The following is a 14,841-nucleotide window of genomic DNA, read 5'->3' as shown; positions in this document are numbered from 1 at the left end:
CTTATGTGTTGATTTGATGTATTGAAAATGCTATTAATCAATCAACCAATAAATGTTAATTGCTTTCTAGCGATGTTGTGTTCTTAGGAACTTTAAAACTAGTTAGGAAGAAAGTCATCTGTCCTCAAACAATTAGAGAAGTGCTTATAAAACTGTGATCTCAGAGTTTTTAAAACTTATGTTTCCACTTAAATATAATCTAAAACATTAGGGGTAGTTTGAATCATTTGGCTTCCATCTTATAAACTAGTATCACCTAATTTTGGAACCCATTTTTTATATTAATGCGTAAGATCACTTGGTTCTAAGTGATCATGTAAAGAAACAGTGTTTCACAAATATATTTATTTTGGATTATGCAAATTCTAAAGTTTGAGAAGTACTTATTTGAACATAAGAAAGTAAAAATGGTCTAATTGTGAATATAGATGGAAAGTACGTTGATAGTAGAGATGGGGATCTGTGGAATGAAGTCACCCTGACTTTGCTATTCTTTTTACAGATGTAAATTTCTTGTTGAATTTTTTAATGGTAGTACCTCAATGATGTCCTTCTCAATTAGAGGATATGCACCTGGGGTTATGCGATAGTTTCCTGGGAATTACAAAGCTATACATTGGCTCTTGTCCATTGACTTGGGTTGTAAGATTTATTAAGTAAGGGTTAAGTGATTTAAAGCATTTTTCTTTTATAAACTGGCATATTATGGAATAAAATATAAATTTTTTCCTACCTTAAAAGATAACAGCCAATATTTTAAGGAAATTTTATTCTTGGATGGTTTAATTTATACTAGGTTTTCAGATGCTCTTGTGGGAAGGGTAGTCTTTTTTTAGAGCACAAGAAAAATCTGCTGTGACAGTCCACAACATGTAGTAGTTATGAATATGCCCATTTCTTGGGTTGTATCCTGATTCTGCCACTTGCTGGTTCTATGACCTTGCCCAAGTTATATAAATCTCTGTGTCTTACTTTTCTCATCTTTGAAATGGAGATGATAATGGTACCTAGGGTAGATGTAAGAATTAAATGAGTAATATAATGTAAGGGCTTCACACATTTGGAGTGCTCAGTAAATGCTACCTCTGAACGAAAATTCAGGTAGAGTTTTTCTTCCATATTTTGTATTTCCTAATTAATTTTAATACTGGCCAGAATGATAAAATACCTTAAAAAAGAAAGGCTCAGAAATTTCTACAGATGAAAGAAGACCAATGAGACATGAAAACTTAAATATAATGCATGATACTGGATCAAGAAAAAATACTATAAATATAGGATATTACTGGGAAATTCTAAATATGGATTATTTATTAGATAGCAGGATTATACTGATGTTAAATTTCCTGAGTTTTGTAATTGTAATGTTAGCAATTGAACACTATAGATGAAGGATATATGGCCCTCAGTGAACTAACTAGTCATGGAGCTTTTTTAATAGGTTATGTTGAAGGATGATGAAACCCACATTCCATTCAATATCTGAAATAATAAGACAATTTATTGCTTACTATAGCAAAGGACAGCTATACTTTTTAGGCACAGTTTCTCTGGGCACAGAGATTGCTGATTTTATGGTGGATTTTTGGGAAGGGTTGACTTTAGGGATTTTTGGACTTTTGGGGTCCTGAGTGGGTTGATATCATCTATAACTATGTGGTCACTTAAATGATACTGCTATTGATTGATTGGCACTCAATGAGATGGGTTTATTGGAGTAAGTTTGTTCCTGACTGGCTAACTTTCAGAAGCAAGAGCTGTCACAGATTGGTTGACTTGAAAAAACTTGTTCATTGAGGTGAGTTTTTATTAAAACAATTCTGGTGGCTACATGTTGCCATGGCTATAGAAAAAGTCTTTTCCTAGGAATGAAGGAACTTAAAAATATTACCAATTTGAAATTTTTTGTAATGAAAGAGTTTAAAATATTGTTAGAAACTGACAAACTACTATTATTTTGTGTTGAAGGACATCTGGAAAGATGAGATTCACCCCTAAAAGTGAAAATATTTTTATCATTTTATTTGAACACAGAATTAGTTAATGTTCCTTGTGGGGAAAAAAAAACCTAAATAATATAGAAAGGTGCAAAGAGTGAAAGTCACTGCTTAATACTATCACCCAGAGATAGTCACTCTTAACATTTTGCTGACTTTTGATTTTTTTTGCTTACTTGGTTTGAATCCTGGCTCTTCCATTTAATAGATGTGATACTTTGGTCAAGTTATTTATACTTTCTGTGCTTCAGTTTTCTCATCTGTAAAATAGGAGTAATAATACTTGCTTATTGAATTGTGAGGATATAATGAGTTAATCTAAGTGTTAATAAAATATTTAAAACAGTATCTGGCACATGGTTAGTGCTACATATATTTGCTATTATTGCCATATTATGTCCATTTTTATACATTTGTTATTTTAAAGTTTCTGCAATGGGATTTATCTTAACAAGTGATTGTGATTATGATGGGCAGGTTTATTTTTGTTGTTGTTGTTATTCTTTCCTTTGTGGTCCATAAAATAATGGTATGTCTTAGAATTGATGATGTATCTTAGAGTAGATAAGATGCAGTATGTGTGCACCCATTTTTTCTAATACAGAAGTGAGATCATGCAATACATACTGTTTCACAGTTTTAAAAAATTTTATAAGGACATATTTTCTTTTTTTTTTTTTTTTGAGACAGAGTCTCACTCTGTTGCCCAGGCTAGAGTGAGTTCCGTGGCGTCAGCCTAGCTCACAGCAACCTCAAACTCCTGGGCTCAAACAATCCTGCCTCAGCCTCCCGAGTAGCTGGGACTACAGGCATGCACCACCATGCCTGGCTAATTTTTTCTATATATATTTTTAGCTGTCCATATAATTTCTTTCTATTTTTAGTAGCGATGGGGTCTCGCTCTTGCTCAGGCTGGTCTCGAACTCCTGAGCTCAAACGATCCACCCACCTCGGCCTCCCAGAGTGCTAGGATTACAGGCATGAGCCACCGCGCCCAGCCCAAGGACATATTTTCAATTTCAAATATAGATTTACTTAATTCTTTAGTGTCTGTGTAACATAGTGTTATATGGATATATTGTAATTTACTATTCATCTATTAATGGACATTTTATTGTTTGATTTTTGCTCTTGTGGAGAATTTTAATAAGTTGAACTTGGGGAAAGAGAATAACTAAAGGGGATAACCTGAGTGGAGATTGAGACAAAAAATTATATTTGGGGACTGTTTCTGTTTGACTAGACAGGACGTTTGGGGCAGATTATAAACTGCGTTGAGTACTGGGTTAAGGTCTTTAGATTCTTTTAAGATTTTGTGGAGCCATTCAACACTGAAGAATAATTGGAAATAAGTTTTTTGTTAGTTTTACCTATAACCCTATTCATGTAATATAGATGAGTTGATGTCAACCTAAGATGGCTGTGTTTAACATTTTTATTAATAATGATCATGTAGAAAGTATGAGTATGCTCATTAAGTTTTCATTTGCACTTATGAAACTGTGAAGAATAGCAAATAGATGGGATTATAAAATTAAGGTTTCGAATTGTCTTAACAGGGTGCCATGATGGGCTGAATCTTAAGTTTTTGAAAATTTTTTATGGATAAGTGTAAGATTTTGCTCTTCATTCAAAAGAAACTAAAAACAAACAAACAAAAATTCCCATGAGCACAATTGCTCAAGTATGATTTGATTTAACCAGCAGTACATTTGGAAAAGGTGCATGGTTTTAATCAAGAATTAGTTGTATTAGTGGAAGTACCTCATCTGGAGAAGATCTTACCTAGTTTCTTCTGGTTAGACCTTATTTGTAGTCTGAAGTGCCACACTGAAGGAAATATAGACAAGTTGGAGTGTGTTTAGAAGGAGCAAACAGAAAGGTGAAGAACTCAAAACTATGCTGTATCAAGAGAAATTGGGGTGTGAGGGGAGGAAGGCCATGGCAGTTGTCTTTAAAGTAGTCCAAATTGGTTAGCATGACATAAAATATGACCCAGTATAGCACTATTGTTTTCTTTTCAGCATTAATTCCAGCTATTTCCATCTATTTCCTCTCATTTCCTGTGTTCTTTGAACATTCCATAAACTTTTAGGTTTATATTATGCTGATATGTAAGAAGAGGAATCAGGCAGTGGTATCTGAGTATGTTTGAGAAGGGAGATACAGACTATGAGCAGTGCTAGAAGGAAGCAATTGATGAATTCCAACTCAAATTCTAATTTTCATTTATTTTTCTGTTGATAATTTTCTTATAAACTTAGTGATTAAATTGCCTTTAAAAACTGTTTTCAGAGTGCACATCTAGTCTTTGAATTTTTTTTTTTTTTTTTTTTTTTTTTTTTTGAGACAGAGTCTCACTCTGTTGACCGGGCTACAGTGAGTGCCGTGGCGTCAGTCTAGCTCACAGCAACCTCAAACTCCTGGGCTTAAGCGATCCTACTGCCTCAGCCTCCCGAGTAGCTGGGACTACAGGCATGCGCCACCATGCCCGGCTAATTTTTTGTATATATATATTTTAGTTGTCCATATAATTTCTTTCTATTTTTAGTAGAGACGGGGGTCTCACTCTTGCTCAGGCTGGTCTCGAACTCCTGACCTCGAGCGATCCACCCGCCTCGGCCTCCCAGAGTGCTAGGATTACAGGCGTGAGCCACCGCGCCCGGCCTAGTCTTTGAATTTTTATTACATTAAATTGGTATTATAGTCATACATTATTCATATTGAGCTGAAAATATTTTATAATGTATATTTAAATGTGACTATTACAGCACCTTATAGCATAAAATCAGCACCTTTTGACAGATGAGGAAACATAGGCTTCCATACCATATAGTTCGTGGATAGGGCCCAGATTCTTTATTTTATTTTATTTTTCGGTTAGTTTTAGTTTTTTTTTTTTTTTTTTTAAAGTAACAAGGTATTGCTGTGTTGCCCAAGCTGGCCTCAAACTCCTGGGCTCACACAGTCCTCCTGCCTCAGCCTCCTGAATAGCTGGGACTACGGGTGCCACATTGTGCTTGGCTTCTTTCTATTATTTGTATCCCTCATTTTGAAAATATTTTTACAATTCAGTTAATATTTTAATATTCTTTTTTGAGGTTTGCTCAGAGACTTTTTTATTCCTTTTAAGAGGAAGGGGCACCTTGATAGGACGTTGCTATTATGGATTGGATTATTAAAATGCTTGTTTGGTGAGCTTCCTCTGTTGCCATTAATTATTCCACACAATATTGTGTTTATTTTATAATCTTAACTGTGGACTAGATTCATTTATTTACTTGAGAAAAAATGAGCATGGATTTTGGTATAGCAAATACTGAGTTTTAAATTTTCACTCTGGCTAGGAGTCAATGATTTTTTTTTTTTAACAGATCAAGAAGTTGGTATATGTTTACCTGGTTCGATATGCTGAAGAACAGCAGGATCTGGCACTCTTGTCCATAAGCACTTTTCAGCGAGCTCTGAAGGTAAATAATGGAGTGAGTAGGCAAATAGCTACAAGGTTTCTGCACAGTTGAAAGTGTGTCATTTAAAGAAGTGGAGCAATAATCCACTAAATAGCACAGTAGTGTCTTGAAAGAGTTAAAAGGCCTCCCATAGTGCTTATTCAATACCCTTGGAAAATAGTTATATAACCAACTGGAATCTTGCCATATATGTTGCAGCTTCTATATGTTTATGTTCAATATAATCATTATCATTTATCAAAGAACTGTTTATCATTATACCGACTAGTTCAAAGTGTGCGAAAAGGGGACATAAGACATTTTTAAAAATAAAATTTATGACCTGTATGTAGCATTTTATTATTACAAAATGGTAAAATCCTAGCACATTTAGTAATAAATGATCAACCAGAATTATAACTATTACATTTCTTTAAAACACTGTTTAGAGAAATAAATTTATTTCTCTCACTTTTTTTTAACCCATTTCCATATACTGATTGTTCATTTTAAATTAAGTAGATTTTTTTAGCCTTTGTTCTATAATGCTACACCCTGTAAGTACCTATTAACTGTGTCATAAAGATGTCTTTGAAATATTATAAACTTGAAATTTTGATAACTATTTTTAGGATCCAAACCAACTAATTCGTGCAAGTGCTTTGAGAGTTCTGTCAAGTATCAGAGTACCCATTATTGTACCTATCATGATGCTCGCTATTAAGGAAGCTTCTGCTGACTTATCACCATATGTTAGGAAGAATGCAGCCCACGCAATACAAAAATTGTACAGGTAGGTGCTTTGTGCATAGTATAGCAAAGATCTCTAATGTTACCTGGAATATCATAGACCACAGAGGCTTATTTTATTAGTTCTTAAAACTAGCCTGTCCTTATTCTAAATAAATCCAATGATTGTATTTTTTCCCCTGTAAACATTCTGTACACATCTTTAATTTTGTTTTGGTTTTAGAGACCCTATGCAGGTTTTTATTTGTGAGCCTATTAGAGCCTATGATAATTTTGAGGTTTTACAACTTAAAAATAGTCAGAATTTGAATTTTCATTTATATAGTCTATGTCCTGTACATATATGCACATATTATTAGAAAATTGAGATTTTTTTCCCCCTATTTAGTGTAGATTAGGATCTTAAGTGTATTATCTTCTCAACACATTTATATTTGTTTTCTTTTCTTTTCTTTTTGTTTGTGCTTACCCCTTCTTTGATTCTTTTCCAGAACTATTTGATTAAATAATTTTAAAAAATAGTGATTTTTGAATATAGTGCCATACCTTGTATGATATTTGAGCAAATATACGATACCCTGAACTCTATGGGAAACGTATTGTCCAAATAGAATTATCTGCAGCAAGTTGGTATTATTTTCTGCTGTCATTTATTCCACCAGCTTTTTTGAGGTCCTTTTCCATTTCTGGTGTTTGTGTTCACAGTATTGTGTTAAGTGCATTAGATGTGTGAAAATACTGGAGGATGTGGTACTTACTTATGAATAGCGTATAACATATTTGATGAAGAAAATCAAACATCTACCAAATAATTAAAGGCAATGTTTAATTGAATAAGATTTTAGCACATAATATATGTGTATATGCAAAGGCATACTAGCAATGTCTTTGATAGGCTAGGGGCCAGAGATCATGTTATAAGTGTTACGAGAAAGTAAAGAAGTAATGAGATGGAATTAGTTACGAAAGACTGCTTTGATGAGGGGGACTTGAGCTGGAATTTGACAGAATTAAAAGTTTTGAATGTTCAGGTAATTATAATGGTTAATAAAAAACTTATGTAATGTCTATAAAGTAGTAAAGCCTCATATTCTTAGGTTAACTGTCAAGCAAAGTTTTATCATGTTTCTCATCATTATCTTTTCACACTAAAAACTTGGGGAATAAGATCCAAGCTCGTTGTGATGGTTTAAAAAGTCCTACCGTCGTTAGGCTCCAGTTTACCTCTTCAACATCAACTCCTACCTCTCCCCACCTTGAACTTACAGTGCTGTAGCTCAGTACTGCCTGTTAGTCCTCTGTATCAAATATTTTAATCTCACTACCTCTTATTTTTCTTGGTTTTAAATGGCAGGTATTATAAGGCATGTCTCTATCAGCACAGTAGTGTGTATCTATAGTAAAAATATGTATGTATCTATAAATATAAAAATATAGTATGTATCTATAGTAAAAAATGACTATGTTGTTACTTTTTTCCCCCACTTGAAAAAAGAATTTGTGGTTTGTCTACTAGCAGTTACTTTCTTGAGGTTTTCCAACGTGTTTTAGAAGTCAGTTTGTTCTTTAAATACTTTCTTAATGACATTGGTATCTGGTTTAGTTTTTAGCAACTTTAGAAGAAAAGATAAGGACACATTTATGAGAAAACCATCCCATTTTCCTTTAAGTTTGTTTTCTGTTTGTTTGTATTTTGAACTAATTGTTGCTTTCCCTCCTCTCTTTAAAAATTTCTCAGCATCCTTGAAAAAGTGAGCATCATTTAAAGCTAGAATTAAAAGGAAAAAAATTAATGTAAGTTCTTTTTATATTTTAGTCTTGATCCAGAACAGAAGGAAATGTTAATTGAAGTAATTGAAAAACTTCTGAAAGATAAAAGCACAGTAAGTAATATCTTTTTATGTCATTAAAGTAAAATTGTGTTTTATTTACATAGTATCATTTACCATTGTATATTTGATATAATTATTTTTGTCATTTCAAAATTATGTAAATATTAATGGAGCTCATGCTTATTTTTAAAATCTTTAAGCAACAAAGATTTCCATATAATGAGAAAGATTACATTTGGAATTTCAGTTTGTTACTTGTTTCTTCATCCCAGTCTGAAAAAGGGCAAGTTGTAAAACAGAAAATTATTTTCTTTAACTTATGACTAAATTGTTGACTGCTTTTAAAGTCAAAGTTCTTATTTCAAGCAATAATTTATTAAGATTTTAAAATGCCCAGTCACCTGGGAATACATGATTATCTTAAAATGAAGTACTAAGAAGTATTAAAGAGCTGTTAAAAAATTAGAGAGGTGTGTTTTAGTATTTTAAGTGTGCTTTTAAAAAATAATTAAGACAGTTTCATACATACAAGACTGTTTTATTGGCCATTTAGAATTATTTTACTGGCTAAAATGAGTCATCTTTTGGGACTGTATGTATCCCTTCCTCCTTCACTACTACCATTTTTTGTATGTAGTGACATGATAGCAAGATCTAGGAATAGGGGCAACATGTGGGGTCTGTGAGTTACTAGTGTGTTGGTATCTTAGATGGGGCTTTTGTACCCATTTTCTGTGGTTCAAAACTACTGAGGAAAAGGATTCCAGCTCGGTTTAGGATGCTATCATTAGGGAGTATATAATATGTGTACAGCAGCTTTTTAATATAGTAGCCACTAGCCCCACATAACTATTGTTTTCTGGCTTAGCATATGATCTGTCCTAGAGAATGTTCAATGTACAATTGAGAGTGCATATTCTGCTGTTGCTGAGTGGAGTATTCTATAGATGTCTGTTAGGTCTAATTGTTTTATATTATCGTTCAAATCTTTTATTTCTTTGTTGATCTTATGCCTACTGGTTCTATCCATGATTGAAAGTAGTGTATCGAAGTCACTTCAATCCTGTCAGTGTTTGGGTTGTATATTTAGGAGCTCAGCTATTTGGTGCATATTATGTTTATAATTGTTTTATCTTCCTTTTGGCATTATAAAATGTTCCTCTTTATCTCTAGTAACATTTTTTTGTTTTAAAGTCTACTTTGCCTGATATAAGTACAACTATTCCATCTTTCTTATGGTTGCTGTTTGCATTATATATCTTTTTCCATCCTTTTACTTTCAACCTGTTTATATTTTTGGATCTAATGTATTGTCTTCTGTAGACATCTTATATAGTTGGCTCTTCTCTTTTTATCCAGTCTAGCAATGTGTGCCTTTTGATTGGATTGTTTAATCTGTTCACACTTAATTACTACTATTAATATAGTAGGATTTTAAGCTGCCGTTTTACTTGTTTTTATATGTCTTGCCTTTTTTTGTTCCTCATTTCTCCTTTATTGCTTATTTTGCATTAGTTAAGTGAATATGTTCTAGCGAACATTTTAATTATTTTAATGATTTTTGTCACTATTATTTTTAAAAATATTATATTATGCATATACTTGAAGCTTCATTCCTAGGCTATTCAGCAAATTTCTTTTAGTCTGTAGTGTAGTAGAAATCTTCATTTCATTTCTTCTGTGTGTAATTGGCATAATATAGGAAGTAATCAAATATAGATTAACTATAAATGAAGACAGAGAAAACAAATTTGATTCCTTTTTGTCTTCTGTATGACAGGTATGCTGTGTGCCTCTAGGACCCAGATATGAAGTCAAGATTATTGATATTGTGGTTAACTGTATTTTAATAATTAAAAAAATATTTAGTTTTTTCTATGTGTAAGGTATTTGCTAAGTGCCATGAAAAATAGTGAGATCTATTACTACAAGAAATAGATCCCTTATTTTAATCTAGTTTACCATAATTTCTGATCCATTATATAAAAGAAATTTGTTGCATTGCTTGGGAATGAAATTTCTATATATAATGTGTGCAGGTTTTCCCAGAGAGGATACCGCATGTCACAGGTGAAAACTATAGTCTTTGGGATTAGATAGAAATGGATTCATGTCTGAGCTTCTGCCACTTAGTAGCTATGTAGTAAACCTTCATGAGTTCAAGTTTCCAAATGTGTAGGGCTTATAATTTCTAATTTATAAAGTTACTGTTTGGGTTGAAAGACCTATTGTACATAAAATTCTTAGTGCAGTACCTAACACCATAATATAGGGTGTTAATAAATATTCCAAATAAGAAAGAAATGACTCAAAAGGATTATAAAGGACACAGTGTAAATTTGGAATATCTGTTCTTGATTTCTGACCATTTATTTCCAAAATATAGTGTAAAGAAAAAACATTGAATACTTGTTCACAGTAGGTATTTAATATTTGTTGAGTGACTTTTGAATTAATTTTTAAAATTCTTGGTAATAGTAATTAGGTGTGTGGTATTATTTTTAATCTTTTTTTCCTTAAATGGTATTATGCTCAGTGTTCTTTTGGGGTAGATCTTTTGGGGGCTTTGATGGCCTACCCTTTATGAGGCACTAATTCTTCCTATAGTGTTATATAGCATATGTTTTGAAAATTAAAAACACACGTCTCTTTTCACATCTATAATAAAAACCAGAAGTTTTTACTGATACCTCTAATTCTAGTACAACAGCACAGAATGCCTTCTACCTTCCTCCCTTGTCATACTTGTAACTTCCTCTCCAACATTAAGAAACGTGGCTCCCATCATGCACAAAATATTTACTTATTGCTTAGTCCCGGAGTGCAGAGAAAGTGTTGTTTCAGAACTGCTAGCACATACCTCTGTGAGGAGCAGTAGGATGGGGACTAATACCTAGAGTTAAATACTGGTTTAGAGTTGTTTATTTTTATCTTTAGTCTTATTTCTTTGATGCTATGGCAAATCAAAATTGCTTTATCATTATATCCTTGAACTTGTTGATATATAAGAAAGTTGTTGATTTTTTGAACTAATTTTATATCCTTCTTTACTGAATTCTTCTGTTGTTTGAGAGAGTTTTCTCACTCGTTCTCTTTGTCTTTTTCCTAGAGAATGAATCATATCTGCAATTAGAGATACTTTATTTCTTCTTTTCCAGTTTCTAAGGTCTCTAATTTCTCTTGTCTAATTATACTGGCTAGCACCATCACTATGATGTTCAATAGTAGTAGAAATGGTGGGCATGCTTGCCGAGTTTCCATCTAAAGGAAATACCTATATTGGTGTTCACGTTAAGAAAGATACTAGCCCTAAGGATTTTCTCTTTTTCTTTGAGATATAATAGTTTTGCAAGGTGCTTCAGGGCTAGCTGATACAAGTAAATTCTTTTCCTGGCACCCAGTGAGTCCTTTCAAAATGTAGATTCAGAATTTATTTCTGCTGGCAAGGTAGGTTTACTTTTTTTTTTTTTTTTAAGATTATAGTTTTAAATATTAATTCTATTTGTTATTTTCCTTCTTTAGGGATTCCAGTTTTATTCACATTGGATCTTCTTTGCCTAATATTTCAACCATTGTCTCTCTAAAACTGTGGGACCAGTACTGTCCACGGCCTGTTAGGAATCCAGCTGCAGAGCTTCCCCTCCCCCCACCCCCATCCCCCTCTGTGGAAAAAGTGTCTTCCATAAAACTTAGGAACCTGGGGCAGCACAGCAGGAGGTGGACAGCAGGCAGCAGGCGAGCTTCATCTGTATTTATAGCTGCTCCCCTCCCCATCTCTCACATCACTGTCTGAGCTCCTCCTTGCCAGCACCCCCATTCCCCCATCTGTGGAAAAATTATCTTCCATAAAACCTGTCTCCCCACCCGCACCATGGAAAAATGGTCTTCCATGAAACTGGTCCTTGGTGCCAAAAAGGTTGGGGACCGCTGCTCTAACAGTTTTTACTTCTTTCTTAATCACATTTTTGTTGTTCTTTCTCTACCTTTCTTTAATGCCCCTTATTAAATTTTCATTCAGTGATTTTTCTTCCAGTGGAACCTTGCAATTTAGTCTTCATTTTTGATTATTTTCCCCCCTCAATTTCTTTCCTGGTTTGAATCAACTCCTGTTTCATTTCTTCCTGATTCCTTTTGTTCAATTTGTTCACTGTTTTTGAATTTCTAATTCATGTTTGTTTTTTTATCTTGAGGTATTTCTTTTGAGGGTATTTAATTCATTTTGGAGTGTTGTGTTTCCTTTTGCTTCACCATTGATTTTTTTTTTTTTTTGTGGGTAGTTTTCACCAGTTGAATTGTTATGATTTCCATTTTCTGTTTTTAATGCTTGTGGATTATTTGCATCTTTGCATGGACAGGATTGGTGGTTTGATTTAGAGGTAGCTGGCAAGTATTAAGAGCACTCTCTCTGTTGGAATAGCAAAGTATGTTTTTTATTAGATGGCTTTTTTGGGGGAAGGGCATGCATAGGAATGGGTATATGTCCTAAGATTATTTTGAGATGTATCTTGTAGGAGCTAAAATTTCCCCTCTTATTTTTTTTTCTGTTGCCTCAGTTTCTGAGGGGCTCCTCTCCCTTTACTTTTTTTTAACCCATTTTTTCCTTGAAACTGTTCCCCTTTCCAAGATGGCCTTACTGAGTCATCTTATCCTTTAAGTCTTTTCCTTGTCATCTGCTCTGATCTACCAGGAATCTTTTTCAGTATTTTCACACTTAGGGTGTTCTTGTTTTTTCTATTACTGATTTTAGTTTACTCTTGCACCTACCACTAACCCATCTGCTTTGTTCTGGGTAATTTTTTTTTATACTGTCATAGGTCTTTGTAAAGTTTTGTAATATAAGCATTTAAGGCTTATTTTTCTACTGATGTGTACTTTGAAGTTTGGAGATTCTCTGTTTTGAGTTTAGCTTAGGGCATAGGTTTTGGTCCTTTGGTTTGGAAGTTTCAGATTTACCTGGGCACCATTAACTTGTCTACCCAGTATTTAAATTGATTATGTTTTAAGAATGTTTTCAGACAGTTTTTTCCTTTGTGTGATTATAATCTATTGTGGAAAGGTTAAAAGTATTCTGATATCTACACAGATATTTGTGGATCTTATCTTAATTATTACCTTTTTTTGGTCACATCTAATATTTTATTGAAGGAAAACAGGTACATTTCTTCTCCCTTGACACTTAAAATCAATAATCACAAATCATTTTTATTTAACAATCTCTCAATTAAACGAACCAGGTCTAATTTATTTTCACATTTTAAAAAGGAATTTATTTGCTGTCAGCAGGAGTTTCTTGGTATCATTATCAAGATGATGATATTGATATCGCTGCTGATAAATATAAATTTGAAAGATGTTACTCTGTTAAACTTTCTTCATTTAACCTTATTGATTTTGAGACATACCTTCTGTTGCTTCTTTTAGACTAGAGGAAGATTTTCTTTCAATTGAGATCTCAAAGAAAATTAGTTCTGTAGTTTTCATTTTAAGGAAAGATGGAGCTGTAAGCATATTAAAATATAATAGAATGGCTTTTCCCTTTCATTAGAGAAAGACCAATATTTGTCATATGAATAGTTCTTTCCTAAAAAATAAATCACTCTGGGTTTTCCTAAACCCAGTTATGGTGACATAACTAAAAGAACTAAGGCCGGGCGCGGTGGCTCACGCCTGTAATCCTAGCACTCTGGGAGGCCGAGGTGGGCGGATCGTTTGAGCTCAGGAGTTCGAGACCAGCCTGAGCAAGAGCGAGACCCCACCTCTACTAAAAATAGAAAGAAATTATATGGACAGCTAAAAATATATATAGAAAAAATTAGCCGGGCATGGTGGCGCATGCCTGTAGTCCCAGCTACTCGGGAGGCTAAGACAGGAGGATCGCTTGAGCTCAGGAGTTTGAGGTTGCTGTGAGCTAGGCTGATGCCACGGCACTCACTCTAGCCTGGGCAACAGAGTGAGACTCTGTCTCAAAAAAAAAAAAAAAAAAGAACTAAAAGAACATTTTAGTGTTATTTATTTTAGGTAATTATTGTCTGAAGGTATCTGTGCATTTTAAAACATACAGAAACCTTAGAACTGTAGTCAATGAAATTAAAAGGGAATATTTAATCTATTTTCTATCATCCCCAAATATCCTTTATAACTTTGTATATTTTTCATTGTATATTCTTAAATTTTGTACCATTTTCCTTCACCTTCTCAGCATATCCTAAACACGTTTCTACTTAATACAAACCTTCCCTAATATTCACTTATGAATTCATTTTTAAAATTTATAACACTTTCTTTCTCTTGTTTTTCTTTAAATGTAAAATGTAGAAATCCATATTTGTTGAGCAATTAAAGCTTAGAAGTGGACATTCTTTTGTTTAGAATACCTCAAAAGCAGGGTGATATTTATTTCCTTTTCCTTTCTGGTTAATTTTAAAGAAATCATTTTGATAGCATTTAACTTTCTAATAGAAAACGGAGTTTCTTAGGAAAACAAATTAGGTCAGTGCCTATTGAAAAACAGATTTTCATTTTTTTTGATGACACAAAATTTCCTTAATTTTTGCTACAAAATTATGTTTAGTGAATAGTTCAGTAGTTTATAGCTAAACTGTAGTGGTAAGATGCCATTTTATAAGTTATTGATTTAATGTTGGTAAAAGCCTCACTGTTATGGGCAAAAATACACACCCCTGAGTTTGTGCAGATGTTTTATTGTGATAGATCTATTATCCAGCTATTAGAAGATAAATGACTAATCTTTCCCATTTTCCATGCCTCAAGAAAATTGAAATAAGAAGGGGAATATCATTTGGGCTGTATGAT

At 33.2% G+C, this 14,841-nt stretch overlaps 1 protein-coding gene across 2 annotated transcripts in view; it reads left to right on the top strand.

The window, feature by feature from the left end:
- Nucleotides 1-14,841, top strand: part of AP3B1 (adaptor related protein complex 3 subunit beta 1) — a 225,457-nt gene that overhangs the window by 36,575 nt on the left and 174,041 nt on the right. For both annotated transcript variants that reach the window (XM_069491985.1, XM_069491986.1), the window contains exons 4-6: nt 5,372-5,467; nt 6,079-6,239; nt 8,013-8,079. In XM_069491985.1, coding sequence (XP_069348086.1) covers nt 5,372-5,467; nt 6,079-6,239; nt 8,013-8,079 — 324 coding nt within the window. The remainder of the gene's footprint in view (nt 1-5,371; nt 5,468-6,078; nt 6,240-8,012; nt 8,080-14,841) is intronic.

Source organism: Eulemur rufifrons, chromosome 17 (assembly GCF_041146395.1).
Source record: "Eulemur rufifrons isolate Redbay chromosome 17, OSU_ERuf_1, whole genome shotgun sequence".
Taxonomy (NCBI): Eukaryota; Metazoa; Chordata; class Mammalia; order Primates; family Lemuridae; genus Eulemur; species Eulemur rufifrons.
This window is presented reverse-complemented; position numbering and strand designations above follow the sequence as displayed.